The 16381-nt window shown below is 48.4% G+C and overlaps 1 protein-coding gene across 4 annotated transcripts in view; it reads right to left on the minus strand.

The window, feature by feature from the left end:
- Window positions 1-10654, minus strand: part of ENTREP3 (endosomal transmembrane epsin interactor 3) — a 38526-nt gene extending 27872 nt beyond the window's left edge. For 2 of the 4 annotated variants that reach the window (XM_083418511.1, XM_083418510.1), the window contains exons 1-4: window positions 10485-10653; window positions 8407-10116; window positions 4631-4687; window positions 206-319 (exon numbers count right to left, since the gene is read on the minus strand). In XM_083418511.1, the coding sequence (XP_083274637.1) occupies window positions 206-319; window positions 4631-4687; window positions 8407-8631 (396 nt within the window). In that variant the 5' untranslated portion in view covers window positions 8632-10116; window positions 10485-10653. Of the gene's footprint in view, window positions 1-142; window positions 320-4630; window positions 4688-8406; window positions 10117-10484 lie in introns of all 4 variants that reach the window. The other 2 variants (XM_083418508.1, XM_083418509.1) reach the window with 2 other exon arrangements.
- Between the last annotated feature and the right edge of the window lie 5727 nt (window positions 10655-16381).

The raw sequence follows: 16381 nt of genomic DNA on the forward strand, positions 1-16381 counted from the left end.
CTCCCATCATCCCTCAGCATTAGCCGTGCCAGCTGCCAGGGGGCTGCCGGAAGCTTGGCGATGCCTAGAGAGCACTCGGTTGTGGAAGGCTGCGCTGGAGGAAGAACGTAACGTATTAGCTCTGCTCTACGTCAAACCCCACCTGGAAGTCCAGGCTCCGTATCCCCTGCTCCTTCCAGACCGCATAACGGTCCCGTTGTCTTACCGGCTCGCAAGCCTCCAGGGACTTCACCTGCTGCTGGGCATTTTGGCAGGAGAGGATGGAGCCAGCCAGGGTTAGCATGACTCCGAGGACTGAGAGGAGCGTGAAGAAGGTAATCTGGGGGGTGGCGGGGAGAAAGAAGGCCGTTAAATCCCTAAGGAAGACGAGGGGGGAAGAGACACACACACAGGACATGGAGGAAGAAGCTGCCTTGCACAGAGCCGGAACGCTGTCCCATCTAGCTCAATAATAATAATAATAATAATAATAATAATTTTTACTTATACCCTGCCCTCCCCAGCCAGAGCCGGGCTCAGGGCAGATAACACCAATAAAATCACAGTAAAAACATAATAGGGGGGAAAGGGGAGCGGGGAAGGAAAAGGAGGAAAAAACCAATTTAAAGTAGCTGATAAATCAAGACCATAAGGGGAGGGAAACATAAGGGTCAGACTGAGTCCAAACCAAAGGCCAGGCAGAACAGCTCTGTCTTGCAGGCCCTGTGGAAAGATGTCAAGTCCCGCAGGGCCCTAGTCTCTTGGGACAGAGCGTTCCACCATGTCGGGGCCAGTGCTGAAAAGGCCCTGGCCCTAGTTGAAACCAATCTAACCTCCTTGAGGCTTGGGACCTCCTGAGTGTTGTTATTTGTGGACCTTAAGGTCCTCCGTGGGGCATACCAGGAGAGGCGGTCCTGTAGGTACGTGGGTCCTAGGCTGCACAGGTTGTAGTCCACACAGGTTGGCAGAAGCTCTACGGGGTTCCAGGCACGGGTCTCTCTCCCTCCCAGCCCTACCTGGAGATGCTGAGGAGGGAACCCAGGACCTTCTGCATGGAAAGCAGATACTGTGCCCCCTGAGCTACGGCCCATCCCAAAACAGTCACAGCAAGGAATATTTTCAGACGGCAGATTTCCTTCCACCCCAGGCTGATTAAATGTGCGCAAAACCACTTCTGAACTCCAAAGGGGTTGGAGTTGCAGGCTTCACACCCTCCTCACGTGCGCGGGGGCTGGCTCTCAGCCTCTGCGCGATTGAGGGGATCCCTAGCCGCGTCATCCCCTGGCCAGCCAATCAGCTGGCCGGGGGGGCGTGGCTTGCACGATATCACACTGGCGCGGCCAGGGATCTCCCTCTTTTGCCACCTCAGCTCATCGGGTTTCCCACCCTTTAGGTTTTCCTTTCTGACCTTGCTATGGACCTCGGTTGGTCGCCATTAAGGGGCCTGGTAGGATTTTTTCCCACTTGGCAAATTGGCACCAGCCACTTGGTTTTTCGTCTGTCTCGTAGCAAATCGTCACAACTTCCTCGGCATTGGCGGTTAGGCATTGGTAGGGGTATTGTCATGTAGATGAAGGGGGGGAGGAAGTGCCATCACCTCCCCCGAATATTGAAGGGTAGTCCAGTAAAGGATTCTGGGGGGTGTGGCCCTGTCCGAAGCCTATGGAGGTGAGGACCTAAGGCACGCCCCCAAGCGGTGACCCCGGGGGAGTTCCTAGTTGATGTGCATCAGCAGGACTCCCCCTTGTTGTCGTTTAGTCGTTTAGTCGTGTCCGACTCTTTGTGTCCCCCGGGACCAGAGCACGCCAGGCACTCCTGTCTTCCACTGCCTCCCGCAGTTTGGTCAAACTCATGCTGGTAGCTTCGAGAACACTGTCCAACCATCTCATCCTCTGTCGTCCCCTTCTCCTTGTGTCCTCCATCTTTCCCAACATCAGGGTCTATTCCAGGGAATCTTCTCTTCTCATGAAGTGGCCAAAGTATTGGAGCCTCAGCTTCAGGATCTGTCCTTCCAGTGAGCACCCAGGGCTGATTTCCTTCAGAATGGATCAGTTTGATCTTCTTGCAGTCCATGGGACTCTCAAGAGTCTCCCCCAGCACCAGAATTCAAAAGCATCAATTCTTCGGCGATCAGCCTTCTTTATGGTCCAGCTTTCACTTCCATACATCACTACTGGGACTCCCCCTACTGGTGGTTAACCCTTCCCGGTCTTCAAGCAATCGGGCTGAAGCCGGGTAGTCGGTTAGGACCAATGCCTAAGCCAATACCACTCATTCCTGTAACCAATAAAGTTGTGGCCATTTTTTGCCCATTAACCTAAATGTTTGTGTCATGTGTCTTTATTTCCACATGGGGGAGGCGGGAACACGCAATGGAAGGTGCTACCAGTAGGGTTAGACCCTACAGAGTAGAGCTGGGAAAGGAGGACTTCCACAACAGCACAAAGCAGAGGGAGAACAAATTTCATCCTGGCTAGTAGCATTTTGACAGCCTTATCCTCCACAAAATTCTCTTTTACAGCTGTCCAGGTTAGTGGCTGTCGCAAATTCTTGCAGGAGTGAGTTCCACAGTAGGTGCCATGTGGAAAAAACGACTCTTTTGTCTGACACCCGAATCTTCCCCTCAATTGACTTCATCCAATGTCCTCAAATTCCAGCGTTATAGGAAAGAGAGAGAGAAACTTTCCTCTTGTCCACTTGCAGCATTTTAAGCACATCTATCATGTCTAGACTTGGGTGGCGCTGTAGGTTAAACCACAGAGCCTAGGGCTTGCCAATCAGAAGGTCGGCGGTTTGAATCCCCGCGACGGGGTGAGCTTCCGTTGCTCGGTCCCTGCTCCTGCCAACCTAGCAGTTCGAAAGCACCTCAAAGTGCAAGTAGATAAATAGGTACCGCTCCGGCGGGAAGGTAAACGGCGTTTCCGTGCGCTGCTCTGGTTTGCCAGAAGCGGCTTAGTCATGCTGGCCACATGACCCGGAAGCTGTACGCCGGCTCCCTCAGCCTGTAAAGTGAGATGAGCGCCGCAACCCCAGAGTCGGTCACGACTGGACCTAATGGTCAGGGGTCCCTTTACCTTTATCATGTCTAGGGCTGGGTGATATCTGATTTTCAACATCGCGATATTCGGTTCATCAACATCGCGATATACTGATATATCACAAAGTCTGAAATAAGGATGGAGCTCGGCTGGCTTCACGGTTTTCCGCGCGTTGTGATTTTTGCATAGCACACAAACGCACACACGTATTATGGTTTGTGATGTATTGCTAGGTCAAAAATTATGAAACCGATATCGTGATAGGGACTTCAAACCAGTTTTGAACAATATATTAATATATTGTCCAGCCCTAATCATGTCCCTCTCATCTGTCTGTTGGTTTCCTTCTAAGACAACTCATCTCTCTCTCTCTTTTTTCTCTTGATCTCATGATGCCCCACTTTTGGAATGAAAATGCCTCTCTCCACCCGCCTTCCATTCAGAGGCCTCCTCAGAACCCACCTTTTCCATAAAGCCTTTGGCACAACCTCAGCTGGACGGAATCCTACGTATAAATGCGCCTCTTGACAATTTGTTTCCATTTATGCCTGCTTAGCCTTCCTTCTGCACATCAACCCTTCCCCCCCCATTTCGCCCTTTGTGTTTCCTAAGAACATTTGCTTTTCAGAGCTTGCGAAGTTCGTTCTGCAGCAGAACTTGTTTTGGTTCAAGTCCAAGATGTCCAAAGAAGAACAAATTCTGGCAAGATACCATCCCTTTACAAAGCAAACTCGTTCAGGCCAGAGTTTGATTCTTTGTCCGAATGATCCTCAATATTCAGACAGTTTCAAGCTGCTGAAGTATAGAATACAGTGGTACCTCGGGTTACAAACACTTCGGGTTACAGACTCCGCTAACCCAGAAATAGTACCTCAGGTTGAGAACTTTGCCCCAAGATAAGAACAGAAATTGCGCAGCAGCGGCACAGCAGCAGCAGGAGGCCCCATTAGCTAAAACACGCCTCAGGTTAAGAACGGTTTCGGGTTAAAAACGGACCTTCAGAATGAATTAAGTTCATAACCCGAGGTACCACTGTATACTTAAAGAAGATGAAGAAAACATCAAAACACACGGTGGCGTGTGAATGGTTTTCCCCCCATGTATTTCCCCCATCAATTATGTACTTTAATGGCCCGAAAACTCCAAAGCTTATTTTTTTAAAAAAGCAAATGAAGAGAATGAACTTGAAGATGAACTAGAAACCTTCCAAAGTTCCACCGCCAAAAGAACTTTCTTTGTGTTCATTTAACTTGGCAGTTACGGGAACGACTTTCAGGCGCAGCCCAGAGATTTCTGAATTAATTCAGTTAACTGTGTTAATAATAATAATAAGAAGAAGAGTTTGGACTTGATATCGCGCCTTTCACTCCCCTTAAGGAGTCTCAAAGCGGCTAACATTCTCCTTTCCCTTCCTCCACCACAACAAACACTCTGTGAGGTGAGTGAGGCTGAGAGACTTCAGAGAAGTGTGACTGGCCCAAGGTCACCCAGCAGCTGCATGTGGAGGAGCAGGGAAGCGAACCCGGTTCACCAGATTACGAGTCTACCGCTCTTAACCACTACACCACGCTAGACTAGTTTATTCCAAACACGAATGAAGCGTCAGTACTTACCACCGGGGTGAACGGGCGCCTCCAGGAGACGATGCCAACCACTCCGGAGAATGCCAACTAGAGATCAAGACACACAAAGAAGAGAGGTTGCCTTGATTGCCAAAGATCTACCAGTGGCTTCGAGTGACCACTGCTGGTCTTCTCTAGGTGAGAAGGAAGCTGCTGAGAGCTTGGCCAGGGGTGGGATGGCCCATTTTGTTTTTAAAAGAAGAAACATGTCTCCTCAAACTGGAAGCTTTCTGTTATGTACTGAAGTTCTCACCCTGGGCCAGCAGGGGGATACTGTAGATAGTTTTCACTCAGGTCCACGTCAGTTATTTTAGGGGGGAGACCCTGGGTTGTTGTTGCTACAATGTTGACAGCCAGCTGCCTATAAAAGCAGGCCGGCTGAGCTGTTTGCTGTTCAGTTCTGTCCAGCTTACAAATAAAGAGCTGCTTTGGAAGAATCGCTGTGTCGTCTGCTATATCTACCCACTATTTAACACTTTCGCTCCATTAATTGAAGCTTTTCTCATTTTTCCAAAGGGCTGCCTCTGAAGATGGTCCGGAAACTTCAGCTAACGCAGAATTCAGCGGCCAGGTTGCTCACCAGGGCACGGCGATGTGAGCATATCACACCAATCCTGGTCCGACTGCACTGGCTGCCGATTAGTTTCCAGGCCCAATTCAAAGTGCTGTTTTTGATCTATAAAGCCTTAAACAGCTCAGGACCGCAATACCTCAAGCACCACCTCTTTCCATATGAACCTACTCAGACCCTGAGATCATCTTATGAGGCCCTTCATTGAGTGCCTCCTCCACGAGAGGTCTGGATGGCGACAACACGAGAACTGGCCTTTTCTGTGGTGGCCCCCCTTTTGTGGAATGCTCTCCCCAGGGAGGCTCGCCTGACACCTTCATTGTAAACTTTTAGGCACCAGGAGAAAGTTTTCCTATTTAACCAGGCCCTGAGCTGACATCCGATGCCCTTTTAAATATATGGGGGGGTGGTATTGGTTTGTTGTTGTTCTTTATATTGTATTTTGTGTTTTTTATATTGCAGTTTTATGTTGACGATGGCTCTGAGATCTACGGCTAAAAGTTGGCATACAAATTTAATAAATAAGAAAAATAATTTTCAAATCTTAAGCTCAGTTCTCCCCTATTTTCACATCACTGTACGGTTTGTTTAAAAAAACAACCATTTCTTCACAATAAATTGCCAGCATTTTAGTGCGAACTGCCTAACGGGCACGCTTTTCTACGCAGCATTGCCTAAAATACACATTTTTGCAAAGCATATTTCCCCTCACATTTACATTTCCCCAGACACCATGCATTTTGGCCTGCTCTTTTCTTTAGCATACGCATTTTTAGGCACGCTTTACCTCAGCTTGTGCATTTTCATGCACGTTGCTCAGCTGCAGAACTGCGCCACAAACAAAAAAAATCTGGTTTCGAAGATGTTTCAGCTCGAATACAGTGGCAGAAAGTGTGACCGAATCACAGAGATTTTCTTTAGCAGTTGCTAGGAAGGACCTCCTGGAATAAGTCGGCACATCTCTGTCCCGGATTAAACAGGGGCGAGAGGCTGCAAAGCTCAGCGTTCTTTCCCATGGCTGCTGGCAGCCGAGTTGACTCTGATAGCAGAGGAGGGACGCAGCATTTCTCAGTAGGCTGTGGATTTTTTTATTATTATTTTATAATGGAGTTCATTCGCTCTAAATTATTCATGATTACATTTTTTTTTTATAAGCGATGTGATTGAAAACAGAGCCGGCAGAAACTGCCTCGAGCTGAGGAAACGCAGGATTGGTGCCTAAAGCTAAGTCCTGCTCCGAGGAGACCCACTGATATTAATGCTCAAGGGTTAACTGAGGCCAACTGGCTGCAATGGGTCTATTCTGAGCAGGATTTTGTTAGATCTCAGTGTAAACAAAGCTCAGAAGGGGGCGAGGGCCAACAATCTTTGTGTTATTTGAGGTTCCATGCCCTCCTCTCATAGATATTTTGAGATTGGGTGCTAGAGGACTGCCATGCGCTGTACGTGGGGCTACCCTAGAAGACGACGACTCAGTTTGGTGCAAAATGGCAGCAGCCAGATTACTGGTTGGGATTGCCTTTATAATATTATAATAATAATAGATTTATATTTATACCCCACCCTCCCCGGCCAAGACCGGGCTCAGGGCGGCTAACACTGAATATAAATACAGTAAAAACATTAAAACAAAAGACAGTTGATTAAAATATAAGTTAGAATCATGGCTGTCAACTTTTCCCTTTTTTAAAGGGAAATTCCCTTATTCCGAATAGGATTCCTCGCAAGAAAAGGGAAAAGTTGACAGCTATGGTTAGAATACAGTTTAAAATGCAGCTTAAAATACAGCCTCGTTTTAGTGGTAGCCCACAGATCAAAGCCATAAGGGGGAAAAACGTCAATTATTCACCGGGGCCAATTATCCATGTTGGTCCTACATGGGCCGGCAAAAAGAGCCAAAGGAAAATTTATATACAAATCCCATATAAGGGGTTCCACCAAATAATAATAATAATAATAATAATAATAATAATAATAATAATAATAATAAATGAGGGGGGGGGGTAGACTGAGTCCATCTGAAAGGCCAGGCGGAACTCATAAAACCGTGTTCTAAAGCAGATGCATTGGCTGCCGGTTGCTTTTTGGGCATAATTTAAGGTGTTCATACTAGTTTAAAGCTCTAAAGGACTGGAAGGCTGGCTCCTTCCCTTGAGACCCTCTTGGGGGCTGAGATCAGCATAGGAGGCCCTCTGGGTAGCTCTGCCACCCTCAGAGGTCCAACACGGTCTCATTGCTTGTGGCCCCCAACTGACTTCCCCTTCATGGGGGAGTGAATATTCCAGTTCACAGGTTTGTCACACAACATCGCCTTGATATTTTACAATATGGCGGTATTTAGAAATGTGTCTGTAAATATGTTGTTGTTGTTGTTTGAATTTATATACCGCCCTATACCCGCAAGTTTAACCCTATAAAAGTAAAAACCAACGCTAACCAACGTTAAAATGCCTAAATCAAATAGACATGATGAGAGACCAAATAAAAGTTTGCCAAACCAGAGAGAACTTGAAATTCGGAATCCCCCTGGGGAAACACACACTGTGTCTGCAGAGTAGTTTATTCTCTTTTATTGAGTAATTAATGAGTAATTAATGAACTGGAATGACTACTTGCTCTCAGCGCTGTCATGTGAACCTATTGCCTATTAATGGCAATCTGCATCAGGCACTTCTGCCAGAGATGAGGTGGGCGGTGAAATCAGACAGGGCCTTTTTAGTGGTGGCTCCCTAACTGTATAATTCTTAGACTTGGGACAGTTAGCTGGTATCTATTTTGTTTGCCTCTCCAGATCCAGCTTATATGTTTTTGATATCCCTGGGCTTTCAGTGGATTTTCTGTTGTATAGTTTAATTATGATTGCTACTTATCAACTTGCTTTCAGTTTTGCTGCTGATTTCAGTGTTAATTAGTGGGTAGTTTGTTTGTTTTTTAAAAAGATGTTTCTTGGAAATATTGGCTGATGGATGGCATCCCAGAAATCTGTTAAATAAGTAAATAACATCAGGCTTTTTTTGCCTTTCCCCCCTTCTTCTTCTTTTAAAACATCATCTGAAAGTGGCTAGAAACATTTAAATCAATGTGTGCTGGACGGGGAAGGTGGGGGAAGCCCAATATCTATCAATAATGGATCCAAAAATGGATCTGGGGAAAGCCTGAGGTTTCACCCAGCTGTGCTTTTGCAAGATGCACTCACCGGAAAACCGGCCCAGATGGGACATGCATTCCGGATGTGGCTCTGCGAGGGCATGTTGGTGGTTACCAGCAGGCTCAGCGTCACGATCAAGACGCCCAGGATCATCTGAACAAAGCCGAGGAGGAGGATGATCTGGAGCCAGGCCCGCCGGACACGGAGGTGCGTGAAGCTGCGGGACGTGGTGCGGGCCGTCAGCGAGTAGCTGGAGTCGCTCCGGGAGGGCATGACTCCGGCCCAAAGGAGGGCGGCTTCCGGAGGGACCCCAGAAGCAGCCGTAAACAGAAGTGACCCTGGTCCTCAAAGCCCTCCTGCCTAAGGCACTGGACCCGCTTTTCAAAAGAGGCAAGGTTTTTACGGCTGACCCTCAGCTTTCCAAAAGCAGTTTCTCGTTGGCTAACCCCAAATCCACTTGACTCTCCGGGCTCTGTACATGGGAGAAGAAACCGACGAAAAGGAGGGCGGATGCTGGTGAATAATTCCAAGGCAGCAACACGGCTTCACCAGGGCACCGCCCTAGAAGATGTCTCAACGGGGAAAGGATGCCTCTGAGCATGCGTGGAGGGCCTCTGCCCTGAGCAAACACACACATAAATGCATCCGACGGGAGAGGGATTCCAGGACAGGAGATGAGGAGTGTCGAGGAGGGTTTGGCCCTGGCACACTTTCGCTTTTAGCTGTACGCCGCCTCCGGGGAGAAGCAGATGCCAACTTCCAGATCTGCCCCCGACCAAAAAAGCCACTGCCCAGGAGAAGGAACATCAGAGCTTAGCTTCAGGATAGGGATCATCCCAACCTCAAAAGCCCAGAGGTTGCAGAGACAGAGCCACCAACCCAACCCTCCCGTCCTCCACGTGAATCGGTCCAGCAGAATGTGAATCCTCTGGGTCCCATGTGAACAGCATCTAACCACATCACTTGGGAGTCGAATGGGGAAAGTTAGCCCTTTTTCTCAGCCTGGCTGTGGTTAAAATGCACCGTGCAGTTTTGAATCTGCAGGCCTCTGAGCTCTGGAAGAAGGCCTCCAGGCCACCAGGAGATGAAGGACTGGATGCAGAGAGATTGTTAAGCAAAGAAGGGGCTTTCTGACTTTTTCCACAGCCGGGGTCCTCAAGAGAGGCATCTTTCCCGGATCAGGGGTCATCATGGCCCAAAGCGGACCCTCGCACGGCAGCCATGGGGTGGTTGTTTATCCGGACAGGAGTTTGCTCCCAAGGAGGAGAGGGAATCGCAGCAAGCGGTTGATGCTGTTTCCGACGGATGAGAAACACGAAGCGGTTTCCGGACGAGCGATGGATTCTCAGCCGACCGCTGCTCCTCTGACAGGCAGCCTGGCACCACCGCTGCCATCCACGCGGCTTGCCTCCTCCCTCCTCCCCTCAACCCAGCGTTGGCAGATGGATCAGGAAAAGATGTCCGGAGTCAGCTCCAAAACCCCAGAGGATTCTCACTGAACCGCTGGCAAACCGACCTGACGCTGCGGTAACCACCCCGAGCAGGAGATGGTGGCAGCTTGGCTTGGTATGGCAGAAGGCACCAGTCTCATCCGGCACGGAGGCTGGCAATTGCCAGAGTTCAAGCATTACCCAGGAAAAGTTTTTTTGGGGGGGTGGGTGGGGAGAGGGTCCCAGCCGTGGGGAGAGAGGCTTGTTCTTCTGCGCCGTGCAGACAGAAGGCGTCAGCTCTTAAAGAGGCCACAAAACTCCGAGCCGTCTGAAAAACAGAATTGCCACAGGATAAAATAAACCGTCTTGGTAAAAAGCTGGGCACCTTGGCTTCCCTATCACAGTGTGGGCAGGAGGCTCACCCCCCCCCCCTCAGCTTCTCCCTATAAACTTTGGTCTGCCCCACCCCACCCCAGAGGTCTACTGGGAAGCCCCCAACTTTGCAAAAGACCCAAATCCCTCCATCTAAACTGCTTCTAAAAGGAAGAGACCAGCCATCAGCCTGGCTGGCTTGCTACAGATTCTTCTACACCCGCCACCTCACCCCACCCCGCTCCCCTCTGCTCCCCATCTCATCTTTCTTCCTCAACCCCCCCCCCCAAAAAAAACAGGAGCTAAACACAGCTGCAGACTTACCAGGCATGGGAGGAGTCTGCCTGCCCAGCTGCAGGGCAGCTCTTGGCCAGGGATGTTCCAGGAGCCACCTCCCCCTGCCAGGCGCCTGCATCCCTCTCTCTGGAGGATGCTCGGCTGGTCCTGATGCTGCAAGGAGGAAGGGCACGCCCTGCCGTGATGCATCTTGGGAGTTGTAGTTAATCAGCAAAGGACTATGATACTGTGGTTTTGCCCTGCCAGGAGAAGGGTACATGGAGCCCAGCTTGGGCAGGGTGGGTGTGGGGAATTGTGTTTCCATAATTTTCCTGTTTGGGTGGCAAGGGGCATGGGGACATAAGAAGAACAGGGGAAATCTCAGATCTTTCAGGATTGAGCTAGGTATTGCTGGTAGTAGCCTGCCCACTTTAACAGTGCTGGTTTTTTTGAGTTTTGTATTGTTTTGATTGTGTGATAGGAATTTTATGGTATTAGATATATGGTAATGTTCATAACTGCACATACATAGATCAACACAGGAAGACCAACCTGGAACCATTTTGATTCCTAAACTGACCAAATCCTTTCCCTGCAAGATATGTCTTAAAGCCTCCCCATTGTCTCTTTCCTCACAAGATATGTCTGTTTGAATAAGGTGTGACCTGGCCCAGGAAATAAGTATTTTAACACCACAAAAGAATGGCCAGGCACCCCAGGCAATCCAATCAAGTAAGTTGCCAGACAGGAGATAAACTGTGACAAGGAGAAAAACAACATTTAAATTCCTGTGATGTATGCATGTACCTGAGGGGTGGTCTTAGGTTACACCCCTTCTGTGATGTATGCATAATGTTTCTGGGGGTGGTCCTGATCTAGAGAATGGGATTTTCAAAAGTCTTTATAAGCTCTGGCACAGCAATTCTGGGGGTCCTCTTCCTCTCCTGCGTGGGAGGGGAGTACCCTGTTGCAACAGATCAATAAAGATCAAGCTTACTAGCTGCTTTGCTTCTCAATATTCTCTGGTTGGCCTCTGTTATTTTCTCCTACCAATAGGGAACCTATGTAAGGACTCTATATGGGCTCTTGGATACCCCATAAGGGAAAAGGGCATATTTTTATTTACAACAATTGAGAACTCGACTCGTCTGCTAATCCTGGCATAACTGCATACACATTTTTTAATAATAATAATAATGCACAGACGCTGTATTTAAGGAGATATCTGTTCAGTCATCCTCTGCTTCCAAAATAGGGCAATAAACTCAAGGTCTGTATTAGGCTTCAACTGTCCCATAAAATCGAATCATCTGGCCTGTCCAAATTTACAAGCAGTAATTTGGGCTTTCAGATTTCAGCAGCACTCTGCGCAATGCCAAAATTCACCCCCCACCCTCCGTCATTCAGCTTCCATTCTAAGTCATTGGTGTAGCACCCCCAGCAGCGCCCTCTCAGCTCAGTGGGAGGGAACTGGTTGCGCTCCCTTAAATCTGCCTCTGTTCACAACCCTTATGCTGAGAAAGAGGAGCTGGAATTTTAACCTGACACCAAAGGTGCTTCATCATTGGTGTGTGTGTGTGTGTGTGTCTGCATCTGAGCATGCACAGAGTGCCTCTTCTTTTTAATAAATACAGCCAGTCAGCTCACTTCAGGGAATGGGGGAAATCAATGTTGTTCCAATGACCATTTGGAAAGGGTATTGATTAGGGATCAGCAAACTTTTCCAGCAGGGGGCCGGTCCACTATCCCTCAGACCTTTCTGGGGGGCCAGACTATTTTTTTGGGGGGGGGGGAATATGAATTCCTATGCTCCACAAATAACCCAGAGATGCATTTTAAATAAAAGGACACATTCTATTCATAAAAACACGCTGATTCGCGGACCATCGATGGGCCGGATTTAGAAGGTGATTGGGCCGGATCTGGCCCCCGGGCCTTAGTTTGCCTACCCATGGTCTTGATGATATGTTTTTATTTGAGGATTATTCAAGGTGCAGGTTCCAATCCACGCCAACGGCCATCCCTATCCGCAGTAGGTTGGGGGGGGGGGTTGTCATCATATAAGCCACTAATCACTCTTGGTTTAATGCATTTACACTTCCATGCATGCACAGAAACACAAATTTGTTCACTTTTAAGGTGCCGCAAAGTTGGATTTTTTCTGTTTTTGTTTTTGCTGCAGCAGACTAAAGTGACCATCCCTCTAAAAGAGAATTGGACAAATAACGCCAAGGTTGCAGGTTTGATCCCCGTATGGGACAGCTGCTTATACCTGCATTGCAGGGGGGTTGGACTAGATGATCCTCAGGGTCCCTTCCAACTCTACACTTCTATGACATTCATAGAGGAAAAGGCTGTCGGTGCATTTTAACCTGTATTTTAAATTGTTTTTTTCTTCTTTTTCTTACTATGTTTTTACTGAAATGTTATTGGTGTTAGCCTCTCTGAGCCCAGCTCTGGCCGGGGAGGGCAGGGTATAAATAAAAATTATTATTATTATTAGCCACGTGCTGCTTCCACTGTCATAGGCAGAATGTCTTTGAAAGCCAATTGCTGGGAATCGCAGCTGGGGAGAATTGCTGTTGCAATCAGTTACTGCTTGCGAGTTTCCCAAGAGGCACTGAGTTGGCTTACACGAGAACAGGATGCTGGGGCTAAATGGGGCATTTGGCCTGATCCGCCAGGGCCCCTTTTATGCTCTGGAACTGGCCGTTCAGCATCCATTTGTCCATTTCACATATATATATATATATTTCTTTGAGAGAGGATCTCTTTGTAAAATGCTTGTTCTCATAGGAGCATCTTACAGTTCACCTCCCTCCCTCCTCTCACCAGGGCCTGAAATTGCACATTGCTGAGCCTCCCATTATTTGTTTACTCTCTCTGCGCTAGCTTCTCCACCGATTTAAAAGCCATGTGGGTGTTTGTTCTTCCAGCTAAAGGGAGCATTTGCAAAGCGCTTGGTGCCGTGTTACGTACGGTTCAAAGATATCATATCCTCCAATATTTCTCCGATGAAAATATGGGTGTCCTATTTAATAATACTGTAATAATATATATATGTTTTATATCCTGCCGATCTGACTGTGTTGCTGTTCGTTAAATGTGCATATTGCCATATACCTGTAAAGACCTCAAGGTGGTTCACAACAGAAAATCACAATTAAAAAAACACAAAACACATAACAAAAATAAGAACAAAGAGAACCCAATAACTCGCCCCCTGCTTCCACAACATATTTAAAACCAGGCAGAGGGCCTTATCGGTAGTTGCGCCTGCCTTGCGGAACGCCCTCCCATCAGATGTGAAGGAAATAAACAGTTATCTGACTTTTAGAAGACATCTGAAGGCATCCCTGTTTAGGGAAGTTTTTAATGTTTGATGTTTTATCGTGTTTTTAATATTTTGTTGGGAGACGCCCAGTGTGGCTGGGAAAACCCAGCCAGATGGAAGGAGTATAAATAATTTATTATTATGATGATTATTATTATTATTATTATTATTATTATTAAAAAAGGCCTGGTTGAAGGGGAACACCTTTTCCTGGTGCCTAAAGGTGTACAATGAAGATGCCGGGCCAGTCTCCCTGGGGAGAGGATCCCACAAACTGGGAACAACTTGCATAAGGCTTGTGTAAGCAAAAATGTTTTTAGCAGGCATTGAAAAGAGCAGAGAGAAGGCACCTGCCTGGTGTCAATAGGCAGAGAGTTCCGAAGGTCGCGCGCTGCCACACTAGAGGATAAATTTCTTACAAATACAGGATAAGCGGCAGCTGTCGCAGGACCAGTTCCCACCACCTGATTCAGTATTGTTGCCTGACTGGCAGCAACACCCTGAAGTCTCAAGCATGGAAGGCTCTTTCCTATCACTAGGTGTTGTTGTTCTTTAGTCGTGTCCGCCTCTTCGTGACCCGCTGGACCAGAGCACGCCAGGCACTCCTGTCTTCCACTGCCTCCCGGAGTTTGGTCAAACTCATGCTGGTAGCTTCGAGAACACTGTCCAACCATCTCATCCTCCATTGTCCCCTTCTCCTTGTGCCCTCCATCTTTCCCAGCATCAGGGTCTTTTCCAGGGAGTCTTCTCTTCTCATGAGATGGCCAAAGTATTGGAGCCTCAGCTTCAGGATCTGTCCTTCCAGTGAGCCCTCAGGGCTGATTTCCTTCAGAATGGATAGGTTTGATCTTCTTGCAGTCCATGGGACTCTCAAGTCTCCCCCAGCACCAGAATTCAAAAGCATCCATTCTTCAGCGATCAGCCTTCTTTATGGTCCAGCTTTCACTTCCATACATCACTACTGGGTATCTGCCCCCTTTTAACTAGAGACTGAAACTTCTGTTGGCAAACATGCCAAGTTACTTGCGCTGTGCACACTACGCAAAAAATACACATTTAAAGCATATTATTTCCCCCAAAGAATCCTGGGAGTTTCCCCCCCACAGAACTGCAATTCTCAGCACCCTTACCAAACCACAGTTCCCATGATTCTTTGGGGGAATAACATGATTTAAATTTACGGGGTGCCCAGGTCAGAACCAACTCCAGCTACCCTGGGCAAACAAGGGGGGCTATTGGCTTCAGTAGCCAAGTAGAACCTCCAGCTCCAGCAACACTATACCTCCAAATCCTAGAGAGGCAACCAAACAGAGGAAGGCCGCCGTCTACACATGCCCTGCTTGCGAGGTTCCAGAGGATGCTACATGGGGAAATATAATATGCGACGTGGCCTGGTCCACAAATGCTGCAGCCGTTCTGAGAGGTTTGTTCTGCGGGAAGGAAGAGGCAGCGAAAGCCCAGCAGCCCCAGCTTTTAGCTCTCCTTGCCTGCCATCAAGACAGCTCCCCAGAGGCCCTCCGTTGCTGCTTAATGGATGCTCCTCCACCACCAGCCGCAGCCCAGCTCCTTCCCCGCCCTACGCTAAGTGCAGCTCGCCGGAGCTGGCGGAAACCCCAAATGGGCCAGGCCCGGTGGCTCCCTGCTCACCCGCCACCCCCCAACTGCCTCCCCCGTTCCCTGGCACCAGTGGGAAACGGCCAGGCAGGTGGTGGCAATAGGTGCCAAGAAGTCTTTTCATGAAACACCAGCCGGGGCTCCCAGGCTTACAAGCAAAGCGAGAGCCATTAGCCTCACCCCCCCCCCAAAGTGTCTTATTTATTGAAATCGATGCCAGCAGGGCTCAGATCCGCCTGACAACAACAACAACACCCTGTGGGACCAGGAAGGTCTTCTCTGGGGTTTTCGGATGTGTGGGGATTCTCTGAAGCAGCGGTGGGCTAGCTAGCGAAGGCAGAAGGCCAGGGCCCCTCCTTCGGGGTTAAGTCACAACCTCTTCTTAGTATTCCGCAACCTTCCAAGATTACACATTAAATCTTAGAATTATGCAATAATAGTCGCCAGGGATGTACAGTGGTACCTCGGGTTACAGATGCTTCAGGTTACAGACTCCACCATCCCAGAAATAGTACCTCGGGTTAAGAATTTTGCTTCAGGATGAGAACAGAACATAGCTGTCAACTTTCAGATTTGAAAATAAGGGATCAGCAGCCTAAAAAATAAGGGATCAGCAGCCTCGCCTGTCCTGGGGACCGTCTACTACGGGATATCTAACAATCCGGGATAGCTGCGGGAAGCAGCGGGAAACAGCGCTGGAATAAGGGAGTTTCCCGCAAAAAAAGGGAAGGGTGACAGCTATGGAATAGAAATCTTGCAGCAGCAGCAGCGCAGCAGTATTGGGAGACCCCCATTAGCTAAAGTGGTGCTTCAGGTTAAGAACAGTTTCAGGTTAAGAACGGACCTCCGGAACGAATTAAGTTCTTAACCTGAGGTACCACTGTACTGCAACGATCAATGCAGATCTCTAGGTGGGCTCACATACTCAGAAGATTGTTCGTCAGATGAACTCAAGTTGTTGAAACTGAAAACTTGCTGAGCGTGCATTTGGCGTCTT

Source organism: Podarcis tiliguerta, assembly GCF_965153285.1.
Source record: "Podarcis tiliguerta genome assembly, chromosome: 16".
NCBI lineage: Eukaryota > Metazoa > Chordata > Lepidosauria > Squamata > Lacertidae > Podarcis > Podarcis tiliguerta.